General features: G+C 42.3%; 1 protein-coding gene across 2 annotated transcripts in view; it reads left to right on the top strand.

Annotated features, from left to right (window-relative positions):
* Positions 1-23,662, top strand: part of LOC126408778 (disks large homolog 1-like) — a 178,721-nt gene that overhangs the window by 88,076 nt on the left and 66,983 nt on the right. For both annotated transcript variants that reach the window (XM_050074458.1, XM_050074457.1), the window contains exon 4: positions 14,768-14,932. In XM_050074458.1, the coding sequence (XP_049930415.1) occupies positions 14,768-14,932 (165 nt within the window). The remainder of the gene's footprint in view (positions 1-14,767; positions 14,933-23,662) is intronic.

The following is a 23,662-nucleotide window of genomic DNA, read 5'->3' as shown; positions in this document are numbered from 1 at the left end:
AGATTAATTTGGAGCGGATTATGTGAAGGTCATATATTCTAATCCTCACTTCCTGTGGGCTACAGCAACACTAAACCCCTGAGCTTGCCTGAGAAGGACTAAATGCACAAAGCTGCTATTTTTAAATATCCCATGGAGAGAGACTCTCACTGCAGCCTGTTCTATTTTGTTGTGAAAATGTGGGCGTGCAGCCTCGTTCTGTGGACGATAAACCAGGTGCAGACTTCCATCTGTGTCACCGCTGATGAGGAAATACAGCGAGTGCTGGACGGAGCAGTGAGTGACAACAACCCCGCCCACATTTAAGAGGACTGTCTGAACAGACCGAGGGTCTAGGTACCATGTCTGAAGGGTTACTGCTGGTTCCAAAGGTGCTGGACTGAAAGTGTTTGGTGGAGACGGAGCTTTTGTGGTGTTTGTCCTTCCTCCACTCGCTGAAGCGACGGTGACAAACGCGGCCTTGTTACCCAAAGTTGAGGTAATACCGGTTTCAAGGTGCACCGTGATATAAAAGTTGAGGGTTATCATTCTGTGTACATTTAATTATCTACAATATTGAAAAAATAAATGAGACGAACCTCATCTTCATATTAGTTATTTTCTAAGGGGGCGACTTTTTACACAAACTAAAGTGTTGGAAATTAACTTTCAGCCAAATCGCCCGTTGGATTTTAAATTCTACCAGACGCTATTCTGTTATCACACCTCTGTGTGTATTTGACTTCAGTGTTAATTTTGTCTGTACAAAGAAAAGAAACCAACTAATACACACTGCTCTCATAAAAACTATCAGTTTCACATTTCATTTAAGGCTCTCCCTCACACACACACACACACACACTTCAAATGTACAAAAGTAAAATGCAAACATTATTTATGATTATTGTTTATTACAAAAACCCTTGTGTGGACTCTGTGACGTCTGACGCTCTCTTTACACCAGTAACATGTTGCCACACTGTCAAATTAGATCAACATACACACCTTGCTAATGTTAGCTGCTAACGCTTCTCAACTTTGTGAATCTTCTTCATCTTCTTTTACGGCAGTGTGTTAGTTGTTTGTGGTCCACAAGTAAACACAAAGAAGATGAAGAAGAAAAACCTCACTGGGATTGGTCGAGAAGATGCAGTGAAGACGCACTACCCTACTTAGGCAGAGTGCCCTGTGACTGAGTCAGCTTTTTTCGTGGAATAATTCAGTAATTTGTAAAACTTTTTACCCGACAGCGTGGTGAGTAAGTTCATAACGTGGCAGATGGCGGGTCCTTATTTCCAACCTTGACATACTTCCATTTAAAATGGTTTCAAGTCTCAGTTAAAGTTATAAAACATTTGTTAACCACAAAAAACTCCTTCTTTTCCCTCTTTTAAGAACCTGAACAATATCGTGAAGCCACAGTATTTTCTGCCGCGGTTATCGTACCGTGAAAATCTCAACCCAACTTGGCACTAAGAAAAAAAAACATCCATCCGGCAGCACTCAGTGCAGAATCTATGCCCAGCACCTCGTCACGCTGCCTGCGTTTGTAGTGCAGCGTAAATCTGCGGCTCTTACAAAGCATTACAAAAAACACCCCGGCCTCAGATGTTGGAACAAAAAGTGCTTTGGTGGTCATGACCCCTGAAGATATGGGCTCAGCAGCCAGGACATACAGAGCACAGAACATGTAAGATGTGGCATTATAAGGGAAACAAGAGGGCGTGTCCTCTGGTGACGTGTCTGTCATGAGTTTACTGCGTCTCGACGGCATCTGGGGGAAAATCTCTGCTCATCCCAAACACGTTTTCTCTTGACGATGGGACGCCGTTAGTCTGGAGCTTTGCTTTTAGAAAACATCGGTGATGTCATCCTATTAGCTGATAGGCTGACGCTGCATGGCTGTGGTAGAGTTCATTGGATATGTTTAGTTTTTATTCCTAAATATTTAGTTTTGATATGAACGAACACCATTTTCTTTATTATTTAAAAACAAAATCGACTCCCCCATCTGCGTCTAACAGCTGCCTGACGATATTATATCAGTGATGATAGCCTGAATATTTTCAACACCTCATTATGAAATGAATGAGTGAAGGACTCATGTCAGGGCTGATGGAGTAGAGCCATCAGTTTTAGTGAAGTGGACCTTATTAACCGGCTATCGAACACGAGATGTTTTTATGACATGGTTACATGAGCCGCAGGGACGCAGGGCGGCCTGACGCTTGAGGGGAAATAATAAACTGATTTACATAAACATCACGTTACCCTGAGACAGCAGAACGTTTGACTGGCAAACAGAAAAGATAATAATAGAGAGCATATCAAGTATTTTCTCCTCCAGTTAGATTCTAGAGGGAAATTCCTCCTCGCCTCCTTGTGTTCCTCTTCATCACATCCCTGAATCATCCAGAAACCCTCCTCCTCCTCCTTCTCAACATCCTGCTACATCCGCTCCGTGCTGATGCTCCTATTTATAGCAGCTTTTGGCAGGCAGGAGTCGGCGCTGTGCCTCCACCTCCTCCTCCTCCTCGACAGTGCTCAGAGAGACACGGAGGAGGAGGAGGAGTAGGAGGCTCTCTCTTCAGGCAGACAGTGTCATCACTGGAAACCTCCCCGCTGCCTCCTACATCCACATTTCCATTTGTGCTGCCCTGGTCCACACTGAGTGGGCTCAGTGTCTGGCTGAAGGACGCTCTGACATGACGCTGAACATGTGATGTGTTTACAGGACCGTCACGCTGTAGTTCACTCCAGCACCTTCCCCTCTCTGTGCTCCCAGATCTGGTGCTGGAAATGTCAACAGTTAAAAAATAGTGTGCAGGAGCCAGAGTGCAGGGTTGATTAGACGGAGCGCGGCCTGTGTGGGCTCAGACGCCGCAGCGCCGTGTTAAACCTGTAACCGGACTGTTTTCACTCACTTCCTGCGCTCAGTCACTCGTCCCGGGCGTCTCTGTTGTTTTTCCTCGGAGTGTCGTGACAGCTCAGTTGGCCTGCAGCCTCCTGATGCTTCTCCATCTGCTGCTGCTCTGTGGTCATGCAACATTCAGACGGAGCTGTTTGTGTTTGTGTCAATGGAACAACAGTTTCTAAAAGTCACCTGAAGGTTTGAGGAAGCAGCTGCAGGGACGGGAAGCTGTTTGTCCGAGGAGCTTATTGAACATGTGGTCGGCAGGTATGCTTCCATTACAGTGACAACAGTTAACATTCCCAAACCAGTATGGCCGCCCTCTTTAACAGTCGACCAAACGTTAGTCGACCAGAAAGTCGGCAAGATTTCATTGGTCGCAGAAAAAAAACACCCAAAAAACAAATGCAAAACTCTATCAGGAGCTGCACCTTGTCAGAATAAATCCAAACCTATATGACTGGACCACGTGGGACTTTAATTTGAAAGGACAGACACAGGAAGTGTCCACGCTCAGCAGTCAGACAGGAGTCAGGTATCGACAGATATCTTTCCCTTCTTCTGTAAATATTCAGTCTGATATCATGTTAGTGCAGGGCTACCCAGAGCTTCACATCTGTCCCACAGACAACAGGCCTACACACTTAAAAACAGCTCCTGTCGTTGACTCAGTCGGCCATCTTGTGTGTCGTTAGGGTCAGGTGGGACCAGGTGAGAGTTGGTGTGAAGTCGTCTGAGGACGGATCCCAAGACTGCATTGTAGGTGGGTGATACGTGGTGTTGTACGCCGCCTCCTCTGTTTAATGACGGTCGTCCCAGTTTGACGTAGATGGATTCTTTCACGCCTCTTTCAAACCATCTGTCTTCTCTGGCTGAGACGTGGACATTTCTGTATCTCTTCTCTTGGACCGCTGAGTGTTGACCTGATGAGCTGCCTCTCCTGTGCTGTGCTGTGAGTTTGTGGAGTGATTGTTTAATTACTCAACAAAATCTGCACAAATGTGCAGCTAGCAAACATTGACGTTACCTTGTTGTGTCAGGTCCGTTCGGCGAACTCGATCATACACTGGATGTTTTCTACTTAGATGTTGCGGCACTGAGGACGTGCTGTTGTGACATGCAACTGTTTTGGCTTTGACTCGTCATGATCCCACACTCTACACTTTAAGTCCTTTTCTTTGGCGTGTCTCCTCTTTTTGTCTCTCGCTCTTTTCTTGTCCCTCTTCCGCCATCATTTTGCAAACGGCGCTACATCCACGTTACAGCTGAGCAGGCTATCAACAGGCAAAGTAACATAAGCGCGTTGTGCAACAGAAACAAACATCCATGCGAAACACAGCAACTGGATTTAACAAAGCCTCGAGGCTTTTTAGTAATCAAATTTTTCGAGTAACTCGAGGAATCACTGCACCAGTCCGTTAGAACCGAAGAAGCCTATTGGATGAGAGGTGAAACATCCTCAAAAAACTCAAGCACGCTGAGCTGCCTACGATAAAGCACTTCAGACAGTCGTGTGTTGTATTCAGTTTGCATTAAACTCAATGTTTGTGGTGTAGTGAGAAGAAATGTCAGAAATAAGATTTACTATTAACAGATTTTTAGTGTTTGTTCTCTCCGCTCCAGCCTCCATTTTCCTTTCTAGTGTTGTATTCAATCAGATTTCTGTTTCAAAGTTTCTACTAAAATCTACTGAGTAGTTCTTTTAGCCTGCATGAGGTCATTGTATGTTTTAATGTGTTGTGTGTGTGAGGTTATTTTTGTTCAAAAACATTCGCTATTATAAATTAATATTGTCTATTAAATTATAAACAAAGAAAAAAAAACATCACAGATCTTCATTTCAGAATCAGCAGATTCAGTTTATCTCACAGTAATTAAGAACCTGATCTTGGTGAGAGTTCTTGGGAAATAACGGGATCATGATACCAAACGACGTGATGCCTGAAACTCTGGACATTCCCTCCGACACTGGTCTGAGGTCAGTTTAACTCCGTCAGTATAATCTGCCCTCCTGTTGTAATCTGTGGCTTCTGCTCGTCACAGGAATGTAATCCTACAGTCATTAAATCAGTAACTAAAGCTGCAGCCGCGTCGAGGATAATCACTGCAGACGCAGGTTTAAAGCTATCGTATGAAAAAACTTCACATTTAGGAACTGCTGCTAGAAAACAAGATGGCGCCGGTGCTGCCTGAACACACTATAAACAATTTGAAATTAATTTAACAAAGGAGCGTGTGAAACTTCACATGGAAAGTGTCGGCGTTGAAGATGGAAGTAAATGAATTAAGAGAAGGCACTGAAGAACTGAAAATAAGAAACGATGCAGCACAGTTAAGAGAAGCTGAAAATGAGGACTGTGAAATCGCAGTGAGTCAGGTGCTTATCCACAGTCTGCGCCCGCAGAAACAACTGGAGGCAAAATGTGGGGATACGCAGTAGGCACGCTCACGAAGAAAGAAACTAAGGATTTATTCAGTGCATGAAGAAAGTGAGGCACATAACATAGTTGAGTTTGTGAAAAAAACGAATACTGGATGTTAAACTTTCTGTAAACTTTCACCGACGTGACGACGAACAATCTCAAACTTCTGCTTCACCTTAGAACAAAACTGAGGAATCTTAGAATCAGTTCATCTGGAGACAGAAACACTTCCTGTAGGACGTTGACAAAACCAGTGCATCTCATGGTCCACTTAGTAGCTGCAGCTGAGCTTTCAGTTGCATCACATGGTCTTCATCAGCACACTGTGTCGGCCCGTTCCTTCACTAAACTGCAGACGTTCACGTTCCATATTTTGGAAGCTCTTCAAAGTCTTGTTGTGTCAAAGTTTCAGAGTTCAGTCTTCACTTTGAGAAATGAAGATCAATAACACAGTCCCAATAATAGATAATCAATAACTCGTGTGAGATCTTTGATGTCAGTGTCTCAGGTGTCCTCCTCCAGCTGCAGCGAAAACAAAAATCATCCAACTTTTTCATTTGTTATGAAAAACAGTTGTCTGTTGATGACTGTTTCAGGTGTTGCACACACACCTGTCCTGTGGTTCATGGCTCAGTGTTTGTGTGTGTGGGGATACAAGGTAGAGGTAGGGAGGAAAAATCGATACAGCATAGTGCCGTGACATTTTTGTGTGGCGGCATCGTATCGATACACAGACTCCAAGTATTGATTTTTTATTATTATGTAAATTCTAAATATTAGAAATACGAATTAAAGTTGTGGTAGCATACTAGAATACTAACATCAGCATCTTTTTCTGTCCAGTAGATACGGTTTGCTCGGGGGACAAATGTCTCTGTGTCATTCTGTGTCCTGTCTCTAAATTCTGGGGTTTTTGTGGGTCTGTGAACGCAGCGCAGGTGGAGCTCTCCATTGGTTCTTTTTATCCTCAACAGCAGTTTGTGGCTCGCAGGGTGGATTATTGATCCATCGACCCATTCAGAGCTGATCAGATCAGAACTAGAGCTGGGCGATATTCTGTGAAGTGCTGTAAAGTTTAGTTGATTCAAAACACACAGTAAACACACGTTAAACACACAGTAAACACACGTTAAACACACATTAAACATGGCTTCATAGAGACAATTTCAAACACAAATCAGCTTCACTATAACTCGCAGCATTCACACACAAACACTTGTCTTTATCTGGACACATTTTCCCCACAAATACAACATGCTAACGTTATTAGCACAAGCCTATGGCATTTTACATTGTATAAATTAGCCTAGCAGCTAGCAGACTTCTCCTCTCCTCATATGAAGCCAGGGACAACAGCAACATTTAACAAAGGTAACGTTACAAAGTTCAGCTCCATTACAGCTCACAAGGTTCACTGACAGAACAACTGTCTGATACTAAACACGTTTTCCAAACAAATACAACATGCTAACGTTATTAGCACAAGCCTATGGCATTTTACATTGTATAAATTAGCCTAGCAGCTAGCAGAGATTTCCTCTGCTCATATTTCAGCCAGGATAAATCACACACAGTGTGTGGAGGCTTTATTGTCTTCACAATTTATTGTTTCTTATCTGTGAAATTAAAGTAAATCAAAGCTTTGTCTCCACTGAGGGAAATGGTCCTAAATAACGGTCCATCTACAAAAATATAAAATCTATTGGTGGCGACAGACGTTTTAATCGTGGCAGGCTGCCACAAATACACGAATGTGTGTGAAACCCCGAAACAGATGTTGACAAAGTTTTCCTTTGGGTGCAGAATTTCCAGTTGACAAAATGTCATAAATCACAATATAACACTACATAAGTTATCACAGTACTCAGCATGTTAAAACACATTTAAGATCACAGTAATATTGTAACATGAGGTGCATTTTAAGAAAATTTGCAAAGAAAGTTAAGCTTTGGGATTTGGGGTATTTTGCATAATTTCAATATGAAAATCATAACTTAAATAGCGAACTTATTTGGGAGGAAAATACACATTAAAAAGCATGATTTCACTGCAGCTGTACTCGTCTGAGGTTTATGTCTGTCGAATCAGATTTGGCTGTTCAGTACGAATATTCAACAATGCTTTTTTCTTTCAGCGAGGCTCAGTGTGACAGTGGCATTCATCTAATATAGTAAACAAGCTAACAGCGCTAACAGTGGATCGGTAACATGTGACTTGGCGACTCTGGATACCAAACAGAAGCCAGAGACTGTGTCATATTAAGTATCAGTGAGCTGTAAATCCTCTCAGCTGAAGACGGATGATGATGTTATCTCGGAGTCTTACGGTGGAGAGTTTCTCCCCTCTGTGCCGCTGCATCACATCGGCAGCTGTCTGTACCGAAGAGTAGCGTGAAAGTCAAGAGCGTTGAATTAAATTGTGACACCCGCCGCTGGGGCGGGGTTGCATGGCCAAATCTGAGCTGCTTCAGCCGCCGACTGAAGGTCTGTTTCCTGAGCTGCTGCCCGCTCTCCTCGCAGGGAAGCAGTCCACAGCAGCGGGGAGCGAGGCGGAGGGAGCGTGGGGCGGCTAGCAGCTAATTGTTGTCTCATTTGTGGTTTGATAAACAGAGCGGGGCGAGGAGGGGCTGAGAGAGTGAAGTAAGATGAAATAAATCAGTGTATGGGAAACACTAGGTTACTGTATGAAGCACGTGCACACGTCCGTGGTCGTCTGGTGGGAGCGGTTTAGGACAGAGAGCGTAGAGCTGCAGGAGGAGGGTGTCATTTCAGATTCTGCTGTTTTTCACAGCTGAAGTGTCTGTAACTGTCGAGCGTAAATAATAAATAAAAGCACATTTGAATAATTCATAGTGGTGACGTGCAGACTAGAGCAGCAGTGAGTGATTATTGTCAGCATTGATTTGCCCTTTAAAGTTTCCCAGGGTCTGAGCCCTGACATATTCCACTGTAAGGTTTTTAGAGTTTTTAATGGAAGTCCTGGTTGAATCATTTCAGCTCTGGTTCAGATCTCAGCCAACCGTTCCTCCTGTGGATTTCACTGGATGTTTCCAGACAAGCGTGTGAATCTGAGTCCTCTCTGCTGCAGATTATGGAGCATGTTTTACCCTCGCTGTGTTCTGATCACCTCCCGAGCCGCGCTGGCTTCTCGACTTTAATTCTTCAGAAGGAGCTTCTGGAGCTGGTCGAAAGGTGTTGATAGGAAAATGTGTGATTTCTCTTCTCACGCTCAGCCGCTGCTGCTTTTAACTGCTGAACGGTGAGACGCACATCGCGCTGATCAGCTGTTAATGATCACACACACTCAGAGGATTATTCAGGCTTTCTGATGCATGTTTGAGTGCTGAGAGGTCACATCAGGAAGCATGAATGACGCTCGCTCGCTCGCTCTGCAGCTTCTTACAGCTCTTATGTGGAGCTTATTGTGTGGGAATAAATCTGTGGGTTTGACTTGTCACATTTACTCAGTAGATTTACCTGAATGTCACCGGCAGCGTCCTACAGGAACCAAAAAACAGCATTTTACACTGTTAAAGGGTAACTTCTGTTTTTTTCAACCTGGACCTTATTTTCTCATGTTGAGGAATGGGAACAATTTCAGAAATCGCTTCAGCGCAGCTGATGGCATGTTCACACCGTCAGTGTCCGTCCACTAACAGTGTTTGTGTTTGTCACTGACAGGCTCAGACTGTTATTCGAAGTGTCTGACAGCATGATGAAAGGATCCCTACAGAGGGGGTTTGGTGACGGTGATTTCAGGACTGTTTCTGGATCTGACTCTTTAACACAAAGCTCTATCTCTGTAGGGATCCTTTCATAATGCTGTCAGACACTTAGAGTAACAGTCTGAGCCTATCAGTGACAAACACAAACACTGTTAGTGGACGGACACTGAGACAGAGTGGAAACATTACAGCCTGGTTCACTGCTGCAGCCTCTCGATTAACACTGGACTCATTTAAAAATCTTTGTCTCCATTTAGACCCAACAATGTGGGAAAAATACTGAAGTTATTCCTTAATAACTGGTGGATCACCATGTTCAGGTCTGAAATATTCACATGTAGGTCCGTGTGTTTTGCAGACCGTGTAACATACAACATGAAATGATTGTTCCTGGAGTTCTCTACCAGTGGGCGTTAATATCCCTCTCCAGTGTTTCCAGAAATATCTCCTGTAGTTTGAGCTGTGAGCTGCTGCAGCAGGAACATTTAGACAGACTGTGGGCTGAAGTGTTGAGCTTCTTTATGCAACAGTGCAGAGGGAAGGAAGAGAAGTAAAAGACGGGAGTAACGCCTGCTGTTTATGGCAACACAAGAAAGAGAATTGATTTATTAACATGAAAAAGTAAAAGTGGACATCCTGAGCACAGCCGCGGGAGATCGTTGTTTGCATGATCCTGTTTGAAACAATAAGAAAGAAAACACATAATAGCGAGAACATTTATTCTCTTTGCAGCAGAACGCCAAGGCTTCTGACTTCACAGGCGTCGTGTTCACTCTGATGATGTCATTGTGCTGCATTACATGTGGTGTAAATTGGAAATAATCACGCCGAACGTTAAAGACTGTAATTATAACTGAGAGACTTTTATGCCTCTGCGCGGTGGCGTTATGTTTCCAGGTTGTTCGTCCGTCTGTCCGTCCCACGATAAATACAGTAATGAAGTGATGAGGTTTCATATCCAAAGGGTCAAAGGTCAGCTTGACTGTGACATCATCATGTTTTAACGTCATATCTCAGGAACAGAAGGGGAGACATTTGGTCAGATACTGAATTGGTGACTCTAATCTTGAAACTGTGCTGATTGTATAGATCTTCTGTGTGTGAAGCATCCATGTTTTCACTGACATGGATGGAGACTGTCAGAGACACTGGACTGGTGGGCGGAGTCATACAACCACAGGGTGGACTGGTGGGCGGAGTCATACAACCACAGGGTGGACTGGTGGGTGGAGTCATACAACGGGTGTTTCTAGCACCTCGGCTGAATCACTTCTCTTTTTATCTTTAGGAAACTACAGATGTTTGGTTGATGCGCCGCACTGTTTCGTGTCTGGTTTCAGGTTTGGCTGAAGGAACATGGCGCCGACTGCGTGTCATCACAGTGGTCGTTGTCGATCTTGATCATGGCTGCATGTAGAAAGGAAAAGTTGTTTGATGGGAGCAGAATATGAAACTCTTCCTTCTCCTCAGACTTCGATAGTTTATTTCTACGCTGCAGTTGGTGGGAGCCTCTGTGGACCACCAACCTGCCAGCTGATCCGGCCCACAGCCAATCAGACGCAGGATAATCCTGTTCAGACGCAGATTAACGTCCCTTTGAAGTCGCTGCTCAGAGTTTCCTCAGAGGTTCTTACAGCAGCGTTTCAGGGTTTCACTAATCCGTCCGCAGGTCTGGCTGTGGTGAAACCTCCGACTGAAGCAAAGCAGGATAAATGTTTGTCAAACCCAACACAGGTTTCCAGATGAGTGAAATCAGGCTGAAATGTTGTCGTGTTTTTAATCACCGTGTGTATGGAAGATATGAGCGACACACAGACGGAGGTTTACTCTGGTTACTCAACACCAGATTTAAATCACAGCATCACTCCTTAACTTCCACCTCACACACCTGACACTGGTTTATCTCTGGTGTTTGTTATTTGGGAGAAATGTTTATCAGCTGTTGTCATTTTGTTTTTTCTTAGTTAGTTTTGTTCCTTTTTTTAATATAAATGAAAATATTTCTTTGTTTTTAAATTTTAGTCACATTTCAGTCATTTGATTTTTGTGACTTTAAAGACATTTTAGTTTCATTTTAATTTTTTATGTCTTGTAGTGTTTCTGAGGCTGTCGATATTTTTGTTGTGTACGTGTATCCTCTGTTACCATGTTATCTGAAATACACACGTGGTATGTTGTGTATTTTTTAATGTATGAAGACTCACATTATTTGGGCCAAATGACGCACAGTCAGTTTGTGTTGCGGCGTGTTCGTTACATCCCACGAGCTCTCTGAGCTCTTTCAGTCCGATAAACACATGAATAAACATCTCTGTTTAATGTCACAGTCAGATAAACACAAGCTAATAAGCCGTAACTAACAAAGTCTTCAGTCCTTGTGGCTGAATCTGCGACCCTGCTCACTGCTGTGTGTGCTTTGTGCTAACATTAGCTGCTAACGAGAGTCTGTAGCTGTGCGGCGGCTCGTTCTTTGGCTCGGTGTGTTTTTATCCACCGTCCTGTCTCGTCATCATCCTCATGATTCACAGCAAAACCCACGTGGCTTCAATCACCAGACCTGTAGTTTATCAGAGGATCTTTTATCTCTGGTCTGGTGATGGTGTCACTAACTGTCTTGTAACGAGCTAGCTTAGCATAACTGCCTCCCAGTGTGTCTCACTGCAGCAGAATGTTATGGTTAGGAGGTGGGAGGGGCAGACGGTGTGTTTCCTGTCCCGCCCTGTCGGCTGTCTTGTTGACAACATTAAATCAAACACTGTTTAAGCTGTAGATGTTATTTTCCAGATGTAACAGGATAGTTTAAAGAATCATTCGCTTCATAATGTGTACCGGACTGAACGCCTCGTATCGAACGGTTCAATATGAATACGTGTGCTGTTACGCCTCTCGTGGTCACTGCTGACGCCATCTTTGTTTGTAGTTAACATGTTGGTTAAGTGTCGATCTTGTAGTTTTGTTTTCTTGACGACAAATTTAATACATTTCTTCATAGTTCTTGTTTTTAAATGTCGTCTATGAATGTTTTTCATTGTAGGTCGTCGTGGAAATCTTTGAAAAGAGTTTAATAATCATTTTCAAATTGTCTGGTGAATATTTGGAACTTTAACTTTATAAATAACCAAACTTTATTCATACAGAACTTTAGACGCAGATCCAAAAACAAATCAAAGGAGACAACACCAGAGAGCAGCTGATCAGTGATCAAACATGTTATTGATTCACTTCCTGCAGTGGACTCAAATGTCCTTTCAGTCAGTGGACGGCGTCCTTCCTTCTGTCCGGTGGAGCAGAGCTCAGGAGGGGACGTGGAAGGTGTCCATCACTCAGTCTGAGTCTGGTGATGTAACAGTTTGAGGACAGCCGAGTCACTCACCTGTCAACATGAACCTCTCTGCTTTTAAAGCCAGAAAACAGATGAGTAAGACTCGGAGCTCTGACTCATCGAGATGTGAAGGCTGTGGAGACGTGAAGCCTCACAGGAAAATGTTTTCAGTCCCTTTAAAGTGTACAGTTTATTACAGCCTGCCTCTTATTTTGAAGTGAGAACAGAGCTGCAGCAGGACGAGTCGCTGCGTCCTGAAATGTTCTTTTCACATTTCGGATTCTGATTTCGAATCTGTCTTTATTAGAGATTAGAGATGGGTCCTCTGGACCACCAGAGAAGCACCGAGCAGTTAGAGGAAACGCTGAATACCCATGAGCCTCAGCTGGCCCGTCCCTGGAGCCGGAGCCAGTCGGAGGTGTGAATCAGAGCAGAAGAGAATTTAAACAGAGAACAAAGCGCGTCGCAGATTTCCTCCACACTTGACCCAGAATCCAAAGTAAATTAATTTAACTTATGCAGCTGAATTTAAAGCTTCTTGATTGGATGATTCTCTCTGAAATGCACCATGGGAGTCGTAGTTGACGTGTCTCCTTCAGTTTTATGTCCACAGGCTTCTTGTACCTTTTTGACTTTAATCAAAGACGCAGATATTTCCTGACACAGCTTTTGTTCTGATGATTCAACCAGCAGAGTTTCATGAAGTGCTCCAACTGTGAGTCGCCTCATGTTCACGTTTAGAGAAACAAGCTGTCACACGATGAAGGATTTTAAACTTAAAATTATACATTTGGGACTTCAGACTTCTTTAAGTCAGCAGGTTGTTCCTCCTTCCAGGTGATTGAGTTTCTGACCTGAGAGTGTTTGACTTACACGGTCTTTGTTTTTGTCTCTCCACGATGAACAATTAGTGAACTGAAGTCTGTATTATAAATCTGCTAAATTTTAAATAATAATTAAAACACAGAAGCACTGAATTCTCAGGCCAGAAAAAAAATCAGTATCAGATAATACCATGACAAGTTTCTTATTATAAGAAGATGTTTTTCATGTTGTAACAAGAAACTTTTCTTGTTATGACAAAAAATTCTTCATGTTATAAGAACATAAATAAATATATCGTTATACCTGAAAAGTTTCTTTTTATTTTTACAAGAAAAGTTTCTTGTTATATCATAAAAATATCTTGTAACAACATGAAATATCTTCTGATAACAAGATAATGTGTAGCTGCAAGCAGCGACTCCGCTGTTCAAGCCAGCACGGACCTTTGAAAGCTGGGTGAGATCAACGGTTCATAACACCCGCATTAAAGATTACCAACAGGTTTTATGACATTCAGTTGCTCATTCATTGACGTCCAAATGTCAACCAGGCCACGCTCTTCTTTGGAAACTTTGTCGCTTCCTGTTGGTCAACTGCAGAAACATTTTGGGGACATGCTTTAATGGCTCAGTTAAAAAAGTCCACAGAGTTTGTTGATGTTTCAAAAAACCCTCATTTATTTATGGCCACGTTTTGCAAAAGGCCGTTGCACTTGTTTTGAACTTGTGGCACCACCTATTGACTGATTTCAGAATAACACACATAATTCATCTTTATTATTTAACATACCCTGCAAGTTTTGGAATAACTGGACAATCAATTTCTGATTTATAGTCTGATTTGTGTTACCCACACCCATTTTGTATATGTGTGGTGCCCCCTAGTGGTCAATTCAAATGAAACTTTCAGGATATGTTCCTGGTACCTCTTACGACATTCCCTGTAAGTTTTGTGATGATTGTTTAAACATTGAAGGAGCAAGGTCCATTTATGTGCTGAGCCCCGCCCCCTCTAAAGTTCATTGGTCAGTATCATCAAAACACAACGAGACATCAACAAGCTTTTGATCGGCTTCGTCCAAAAATGATCTGCAGATGATGTCGTACAGATTGGACCTTTTTTTCCAGGCGGACCTTCTTGGCTCTTGAGTATTTTTGTAGAGCACATTGAGCTGGACGTGTGCGTCCAGTTTTAACTTGATCCGACTTACGGTTTAAGGGCGTGGCTTATTCAAAACTGAAATTTTGAGCCTAAATTGTAGCGCAAACATCTGGCTGATTGGCATTTTATTTCTTTGGGAACGTCCAACCACTGGTGAAAATTTCATGTGTCTATGATGGACCATCTCATGGGAATTTGTGAAAACATTTCTAAAGAAAAGAAAGAGAAAGAATAAAGTCAGCACAAAACCTTTAGTGTCTCAGCCCCTCTTGAACCCTATTAAGTATCGTGTTATACAAGAAAAGCTTTTTTTAATTTTTACAAGAAGTTTTTCATGTCATCACCATCATCCACCCAAAAACGAAGCTGGAAACCTGAAACCGGCTCCACTGTCTGACCGTCTCTTTGTGTTGTTGTTTCAGAAGTACAGGCACCACGATGAGGACTCGTCCCCCCAGGACCAGAGCTCCCCCCAGCTGACGGAGGAGGCGGGGGGGCCAGAGCTGGTCCAGGTATCAGAGAAGAACCTTTCCCAGATCGAGAATGTGCACGGATACGTCACCCATGCTCACATCTCACCTATGAAGGTAGGAGACGGACTCATTTTCTGTCTTTACTGCTCTCTGCTGTCTGTTTGTCTCTTTATCTGTTCATTCACAACTTTACTGGCACGACGGTGAACCGGAGACTCTATTGTGAAGCATGTAAACAGTCAGCATGTCCTCCACTCCAAAGCTTCATAATTAATGTGTGTTAAAAAGTAGAAAAGTGGAGTCTAACAGCGCAGGATCGTCTCATTTTAACACTAGAAACACCAAGTTTCCAGCGAGTTCTTCTTATACGACCTCACAGACCACCGCCGTGCTCCTTTAAACGCTGCCTGCATTGAAAGGTTCAATATTACGACCTCCTCCACTGTCGCCTCGTTTGTTGTTGTGTGAGACTTTTGGCTCCGCCCTCTAGTGCCATCTATTGGTTGTGTCTATGCCGAAATAAAGGACAGGTGGACGTATGAGGGCAGTTCACAGCGACTGATACAGACGTACTCTGTGATCGTACATAAAGGGAGAATGAATTAGCCTTGAGTTGAACTGCAGTCACCATGTTTGCCAGAAAAATCACAATTAGCTATTTTATCTTAACAAAAGAGACGCACCAGCTTCTGAACTTTTGTCATAATCCAGACAGCAGCATCTATGTAACCATCCATGACATCATAAATTCATTCTGCTGTGAGGTGAATAACTTTATTTAAAACAAAATAATGACAAAACTGTACGTTCCCAAACTCCACTGACAAATTGATGAGTTTTAGCGTTCAGTGCCTGATGGGTGGAAATGAACTTTACTCTGTCCAAAATTCAACAAAACAGCACCTGTATGTTTGTACCTGATCACCTGTAGTATGTTTGTACCTGATCACCTGTACCTGTAAAATATTATATATCATATCGTGGTGTCGACAGTCATGAACCCAGCAAGTCCTCCAGAAGCCAGTAAAGTTTTTCTGCATGTTTCTCTTTATTCTGCTCTATTCTCTCTCACGTTATCTGTTTATATGTATTTATATTTACCTGTGAATGTGTTTCTGTCCATTTCCATCTGTCCACACACACACACACACACACACACACACACACACACACACACACACACACACACACACATTCACAGATGGAGGATGAGGGCTGCTGCTTGTCTGTGTTGCCTACATGTGTCTCATTAAACCATTGAAGCTGCTCTGAAGCTTGTACCTGTTCCTCTTCATCATACCTGTCCCCCGTCATGATCCATCTCACACACACACACACACACACACACACACCACCACCAGCCACAGTCCACCTGTCAGGCATGTGTTGGACTTCCCTGACGTTACGGTCTCTGCAGGTTAACGCCAGTTCACTTCCTGTCAGTGAGTCCAGGTGAGCTCAGGGGAGCAAACCTGCACATCACAGAATGAGGAAGTGAACGTTGAAGTTAGTGGAAGTGGAAATGTTCGCGAGTCGTCATTTCACACACTTGAAGCTGAGTTTTAAAGTCGTGGCTCTCCTCCCATCAGTTTCAGTATGTCATGTGACAAAGAAGAAAGAAAATCACCTGAGCAGCTAACACTTTATAAAGTGAATCTTTTTTGCGACTCAGGACAAACTTTACATTCAAACAAATAAGTCATCAGTTTCTTTTTCCTTCTGTCTGAGACTTTTAGGTTTTTGCTGTGATGTGTAGTGCAGCCTCTGCGGGACGCTGTCATGACTTTAGACTCGAGTCAAATCAAAGAACGCAGATCTGAACTGTGCTGCACCTTTTAAGACCTGAATCCAACCACCAACCACTGTCTGTATCGCTGAACTTTTTCAATGTGGAGTCATACGGGGACATTTGGCATTAGAGGGCCTCTGAGTACAGAGAGACGCAGCTCAAGTAGCTGATGACAACGGCATGTAGGCGATCGTGACAGGTTGTACATGATCAGAACAAGATGTAGGCCACGTAGACGGCGCATGGATGACAACGGCTGGACCCAGGAGACAACGAGGACAGGAGGTAGGCATAGCCAATAGGATGTAGGCTATTACGACATGATGTAGGCAACGATGGAATGTAGGGGATTGCGCAAAAGTAGGCAACGACAGCGGGATGTAGGCAGCGAGGATGATGTGATGTAAGTGATCACAACAAGATGTAGCCAACGATGATGGGACAAAGACGTTGGTAGTCATGAAGGGATGTAGAAGATCATGAGGGATGTAGGCTTCAATGACGAGATGTAGAAGATCATGAGGGATGTAGGCTTCAATGATGGGATGTAGAAGATCATGAGGGATGTAGGCTTCAATGATGGGATGTAGATGATTATGACAGGATACAGGCAATAGTGATGGGACGCAGGCAGTGACGACAACATAATGTAGGTGATCACAACAGGATGCAGGCATGATGACGGGGCATGGGCGACAAAAGCCGGACCAAGTTGATGACAGGACGTAGAGATGGGACATAGGTGACGGGACGTAGGTTTGTTGTGTAGAGTTCTTAAGTGCGTTCGAATCATTATCGGTGTGAAACCAAAACTAACCGGATCAAAAGGAACAAAAATCTGAACGATGTTTCAGACTTTGAGGAAATCGTCTTGACAGACTGACCTGTTCAACACTTTTCTGATCCACTCTGTGACTGAGCTGTCGGATCAGACTCAGACTGTTGCTGCTCTCGTGACCTCAGGACAGTTGTGGTGCAGTTACTCTAAACACAGCCTGTAAAATATTCTGCTGCTTCATTTTTAACTCCTTCCTGTAACGGCCGCTGTGAGCGTATTCCTCTCAGCTTGTTAACTGGTCTCAGACGCCACGAGCAGCCTGGTGTCCTCATGTCCTCATGTCCTCATGTCCGCATGTTTATTAAAACCAGAACAGAACCAGATTTTCCTGGAAGCTCAACCTGGAGAATTTGGCGTCGTCCCCCCGTCACATGACTTCCCGTTCATGCCGTCCTCCATGCTGTCACCGTCAGCTGCTGCTGTGTTTGTGTCTGTTGCTGCTCCGACCACGCCGTCATGTTCAGCCGTGTCTCACTGCTCCGACCACGCCGTCATGTTCAGCCGTGTCTCATGTCAGTGTGAACTGGATCCATGTGAGGTTTAACCCAGTTATACCAGTTCAGTGGTGATGGTTCGTCCTCCTCGGCCTGCAGAAAAACACTTCTGTGTCTAAAACACAGTCTGTGTTACAAACTGGAGGTGTGGAGTTTCAAAGACAAGGCTGTTTACTGGGCAGGGAGGCTCTCATTGCATTATGGGAAATGTTGGATTCAGTGTTTTGGGAGTTTGACCCAGAGACTAAAAGCCAGGATGATTCTTCCTCTGCTGCGCGGATCTACATCATTCTTAAAAAAAGAAATAATCTAAATTTAAAAAAGTCCTAAAACTTTGCTGACATAGAATTCTGAATTACCTTTAAATACAATAAAATAAAATATTTCAGGACTTATTATTATTATTATTTTTTTTTACATTTAACCAAATAGGCATTTGATAATGGGGGGAAAAAACTAGTAATACTAATAATAAGCGTAATTTGCAACCTTGCTCTTGCAAAGTAATGATGTTAAAATAATAATAACTTTATTTATGGAGCACAAAAACAAATTACAAAAATAAAATATAAAAAAGGTGAACATGAATGTATTAAAAAAAAAAAAAGGTTTATTGAACCTTATAATTTAGTGGCTGACAGACTTATTATTTATAAGCCGGTGATTTCCATCAGTATATGATCATATTAATACCAAAGTAAAGATATAATTAATCTGTGGTGACTTTAGTCTCAGTTGGTTTGTGAGGTCGTCTGTGTCCCTGCAGCAAAACAAACATCCCAAAACCCCAGACTCTCCGTCTGTATCTGTCGTTTGTGTTTGGAGTTGATTAATCCAATCTGCAGACGAGCTGAGATCTGATATTTCACAATGGTTTAAACATTTTCACGCTGCTGTGGTCATGGTAACAGAGTAGATGAGATCAGATTAACGGTGGATAAACAGGACTGCACGGTGGAGCTCTTCTGCCACCGTGTGGTGTTCGGACGGACTGACGTCTGAGGGAGGATTCACAGCTTCTGGGTTTACTGTTCAGTTCATATTAAAATAATCTACAATCTATTCATTGCTATCAGTGTTCTACGGCTGAATTCAGACCTGATGACTATATATGTTATATTTCTGTAAGACTAAAAAACAAATATTAAAGTGCTTCAGCAGCGAAAAGATAAGAATCAGGTTTATTGCAAAGTAGGTTTTCACATTCAGGGAATTTTCCGTCATGTTTTAGTGCAAAAAAACTATAAATATAGTAAGATAAAATAAAAATGAATACAACTAGAAGACAAACCTGAATATAGAGTAGAAAAATGTCAAATAGAAATATGAACAAAATATAAAAAGTACATTATATCTGTTTTAAAATGAACAGTTTGTGCAGGAATGAGCAAAACATACAGAAGTATTCTGTGAAGTCATACAATTTATTATTAATATTTGTCTGACATTGATCAGTTTTAGTAAAGACACAATCATCACAATCATAAAGTTAATACCTAAATGTTCAAGGAGGAAAAGAAAACAAAGAGGAAACATCATCATACGACAACAGTTTCGAACATGTTGCTCTGCTGACAAGGTCACAAGGTCAATTTCATGTGACGAGCAGACGAGCGTGTCTGATTCTTAATCAGTCTGACAACGGCATAAATTCATTTTTAAAAATAAATATCAAGTATAAAAGTCATTAAATGGTCTTAAATTTGAATCTGTGAGGTCATAATTCCCAAAACATTTTCATCATATTTTATTTATTATTTATTAATTTCTCCATTTACAAGGTGTGAAGCTGAGCGAGAACAGTGTGCAAGATTTTCAGTTTAAAGACTCAATTTGTTTTTGTCAAAGTTAGTTGAAGTCTTTAAACCTTCCACCGAACTTCATACTGTTGTTTTGCTTTATATTTCCACTGACCTGTGGATGAAATGTAGATGAATCTGACTCACTCCGAAAACCGTGTTTATATATAAAACCTTCCTCTGCAAAGGACCAAATATAAACTACTCACTTTTATACCTGCGATGCTTGAACGTAAGAAAATCAGATCTTGAAAAGGTCTTAAAAAAGATTAAATTTAAATGTGTGATTTCCTGTAGACAAACTAGGATGGGCGAGTTTAGTGAGTCATTTCGACTCATATTTAACAGGATAAAGTCGATCATAATCTTAATTAGGGATACAAGATATTGGATTTTTTTGTCAATATCCGATATGCCGATGTAAAACAACAACAACAAAATCTGTAGTGTAATTAACATCATATTATACATGCATGCTCTTAGCGTGACGGCCCTCCAGCAGATGGAGACATGAAATATAATGTTTTTCAACGTATGTAATATTCATACATTTTACAAAAAAAGAAAAAGCATGTTGGTCGATTCTGGTCGATATTATTGTGCATCCCTAATCCTAACAGAACCTTCTGTCACAGAGACAGGAGTAGAACTTATTTTTTGTGTCATTGTGTCTTAAAAATCTTTAGGGAATCAAAAACGTAACTAGAAAATGCATTTCCTGTGGAAAATGCGTGTCAGTGCCGAATGCTGAGATGAAAGGAAATGCAGAAAGTTTTGACATTTAAATGGTTTCTGTGCTGAAAGTATGTAGACATAGTAAATTATCAAAAATTTAAAAAACATCTTTTGGCGAGGGAAGTTTGTTTTTGTCACACTTTGTGTGCACTTTCTGTGTGGAGTCTGCATGTTCTCCCCGTGTCAGTGTGGGTTCTCTCCAGGTGCTCCAGCTTCCTCCCACAGTCCAAAGACATGCAGGTTAATTGGTAACTCTAAATTGTCCGTAGGTGTGAATGTGAGTGTGGATGGTTGTCTGTCTCTATGTGTCAGCTCTGTGATAGTCTGGTGACCTGTCCAGGGTGAACCCTGCCTCTCACCCAGTGTCAGCTGGGATAGGCTCCAGCCCCCACGACCCTCAAGAGGATGAAGCGGTTAGAAAATGGATGGATGGATGTAGACAAGGTGCAAAAGAAACACGTTATTAAAGGACATTTAAATGCATTTACTAACTTAATTAAAAAGCTAAAGAATAGAAAATAAAAACAAGACTCAGTATAAAGTAGAAGACTCAAAGTTCCAGTGCAGTGTGAGAAATGAATAAATATTTGATTTGATAAAAGGCAGCAAACAGAAACATTATCGGCCTTAAAGGGATAGTGCACCCAAAAATTAAAATTCAGCCATTATCTACTCACCCATACGCCGATGGTTTTAGAGTCCTCACAACACTTGCGGAGATCCAAGGGGAGAGGAGGCTTCAGGACACTTGGATCACTACGGACGAGCAGTATGGAGATATTTTGTGGTTTCAATTATGTGTTTTTGGACGTTTGAATCTGGGGCGCCGTCAGCCTCCATTAGGTGGAGTTGTGTTGCTACCTCCTCTCCCCTTGGATCTCTGCAAGTGATGTGAGGACTCTAAAACTTCACCTGAGCCTCCCTCGACATATGAGTGAGTAGATAATGGCTGAATTTTCATTTTTGGGTGCACTATCCCTTTAATTTAAAAGAAATGAGAGTTGGTTCAGACGTGCAGTTTGTTCGGATACTTGAAGTATAAAAACGAAATGCTGCTTCTCCATGTTTGACTCTGAGGACACGAAGCAGCTTCAGACATGTATTCAGTGCTTTATAAACCAACAGGAGTATTTTAAAATGGATTCTCTGTCGGACAGGAAGTCAGTGTAAAGACCTCAGAGCTGGAGTGATGTGATCAGTATTAATGTTTTATCCATTTTTATTTCTGGTCAGACGTTTTAAAGCTCATTTAACACTAATTAAAACCCAAATTTAACCTCTACACCTCTCACAAAAATATACTCAGCTATAAATAAACGTTGCTGTGACAGCTCGACCTTCTTATGTCATGTGTGACGTCTCACATTTCTTTATATCTAAAAATCAACTACTAAAACATTGAGTCAGCTGACACCTTGAGGTTGGATCTGGTTCAACACACTACCACCAGTCAGCAGCAGCCAGTTTGTCGAACTGGTTTCCAGTCTGCTCCCCAGTTCCTCCACTCCACCTGTCCAAGTGTCAATCAGTGGGAAGGGTCAGAGGGACCAGCCGTCCAATAGCAGCTTCAGTAGCTCCTCAGGACTCTGATAGCGCTGTTAGCTATCAGCTAGTCTGTCTGTGTTACATCCCATCAAGGTCCAACTCCATCACGTCCTCTCCGTCCTCTCCGTCCTCTCCGTCCTCTGACTCTTCTTCTTCTCTTTCTCTTTCTTCGACACTCTGCCACTGTGTTGCTGACTTTTTCCTCTCAATTTCTGTCCCTTCATTAATTAGATAATTAATTACTTTCACCTTCTTGTTAATACTTATTGGAGCCTAATTTGGCTTGGCTGGTTGTCATGGTAACAGGAGAAGGTAAACATGGCCGACAGAACTTTGGTCGTCAAACACTCTGTTAGACTCCTTTTATGGGTCCAGGCAGCTCCGCTTGTCGTCCTTCTTGTTTTTGCCAGTCGTCTTCATCTTTTTCTCCTTTGTCTCCGTCTTCGCCATCCTCATCTTTGTCTTCTTCTTCATTATCCTTGTCTTTGTCTTCTTCTGTCTTGATCTTCATTTTTGTTTTTTGTCTTCTTTGTCTTCCTCTGCTTCTCCTTCTTAATCATCTTTGTCTTTTTTAATGTCTTTCTCTTCTTTCTTCGTCTTTGTCTCATTGTCTTCTGTTTTCGTCCTCTCCTATGTTGTCTTCTTAATCATCTTTGTCTTTTTCGTATGTCTTTGTCTTCTGTCTTTTTTTTAATCATTTTGGTTCTTGTTTTCTGTTTCTTTCGTCTTTGGCTTCTTTTCTTAGTTGTCTTTTTGTTCTTTGTCTTCTTCCTTCTCTTTGTCTTCATTGTCTACTTGTACTTTGTCTTTTTCTGTCTTCCTTTTCTTCACCTTCTTCTTAATCATCTTTGTCATTTTCTTTTGACATCCTCTTCTTTTTTCTTCATCACCTTCCTCTTTGTCTTTTTGTCTCATCGTCTTCTTCATCCTCTCCTATGTTGTCTTCTTCATCATCCTCATCTTTGCCTTCTTCTTTGTCTTCTTCTTGTCGCCTTCTTCTTCCTCCTCATCTTCTCCTTCCTCTTCTTCTCCCTGTCATATAATCTTCCTACCAATTAATTAAATCAAACTAGGGAAGAAAATCAAAGTTGTTTAGTTACTGATCATGTGTGACACAAAAACTCACCAGACTCTCAGACTAAAGACGCAGGAAACCAGCAAATGTTTGGATTTCTTTTTTATTAAAAAATACTTTCAGGATTATTCTATGATCAGAATAATTGCCAATGAATTTTGTGTGGATCAATTAGTCGACTAATGGTTGCAGCTCGTGTTACTTTGCTCTTCAGTGTAAACGCAGACTCGCTCTTTAAGAAGCCAAACCTGTTCTGGACGTCTGTGTAAAACATTTCTGTCCGTCCTCTCGCTCATTCTCATTCTGTCTCCTCTCTGTCTGACCTCTGTAAGGATGAACTGTCTCTCTCCTGCTTTGCCTTTTCTGTATTTTGACCTTCGCGAGACTCCGTCTTTCCTCCTCCTCCTCCTTGTATCCTTGTAGGTAGCATCTCTGGAGTGCATCTTTGACGGCTCCTCAGCGTTAGGACAGCAGCACCTCCCGGAGCTCCCCTCCCCTTCGTCCTCCACCCTCTATACCCACGGCGAGGACAGCCCCCTCCCCTCCTGCTCCTCCAACCCCTACCCCCC

This window comes from Epinephelus moara, chromosome 21 (genome assembly GCF_006386435.1).
Source record: "Epinephelus moara isolate mb chromosome 21, YSFRI_EMoa_1.0, whole genome shotgun sequence".
Lineage (NCBI taxonomy): Eukaryota > Metazoa > Chordata > Actinopteri > Perciformes > Serranidae > Epinephelus > Epinephelus moara.
Note: the sequence above shows the minus strand (reverse complement) of the source record. Positions and strands in the feature narration are given on the sequence as shown.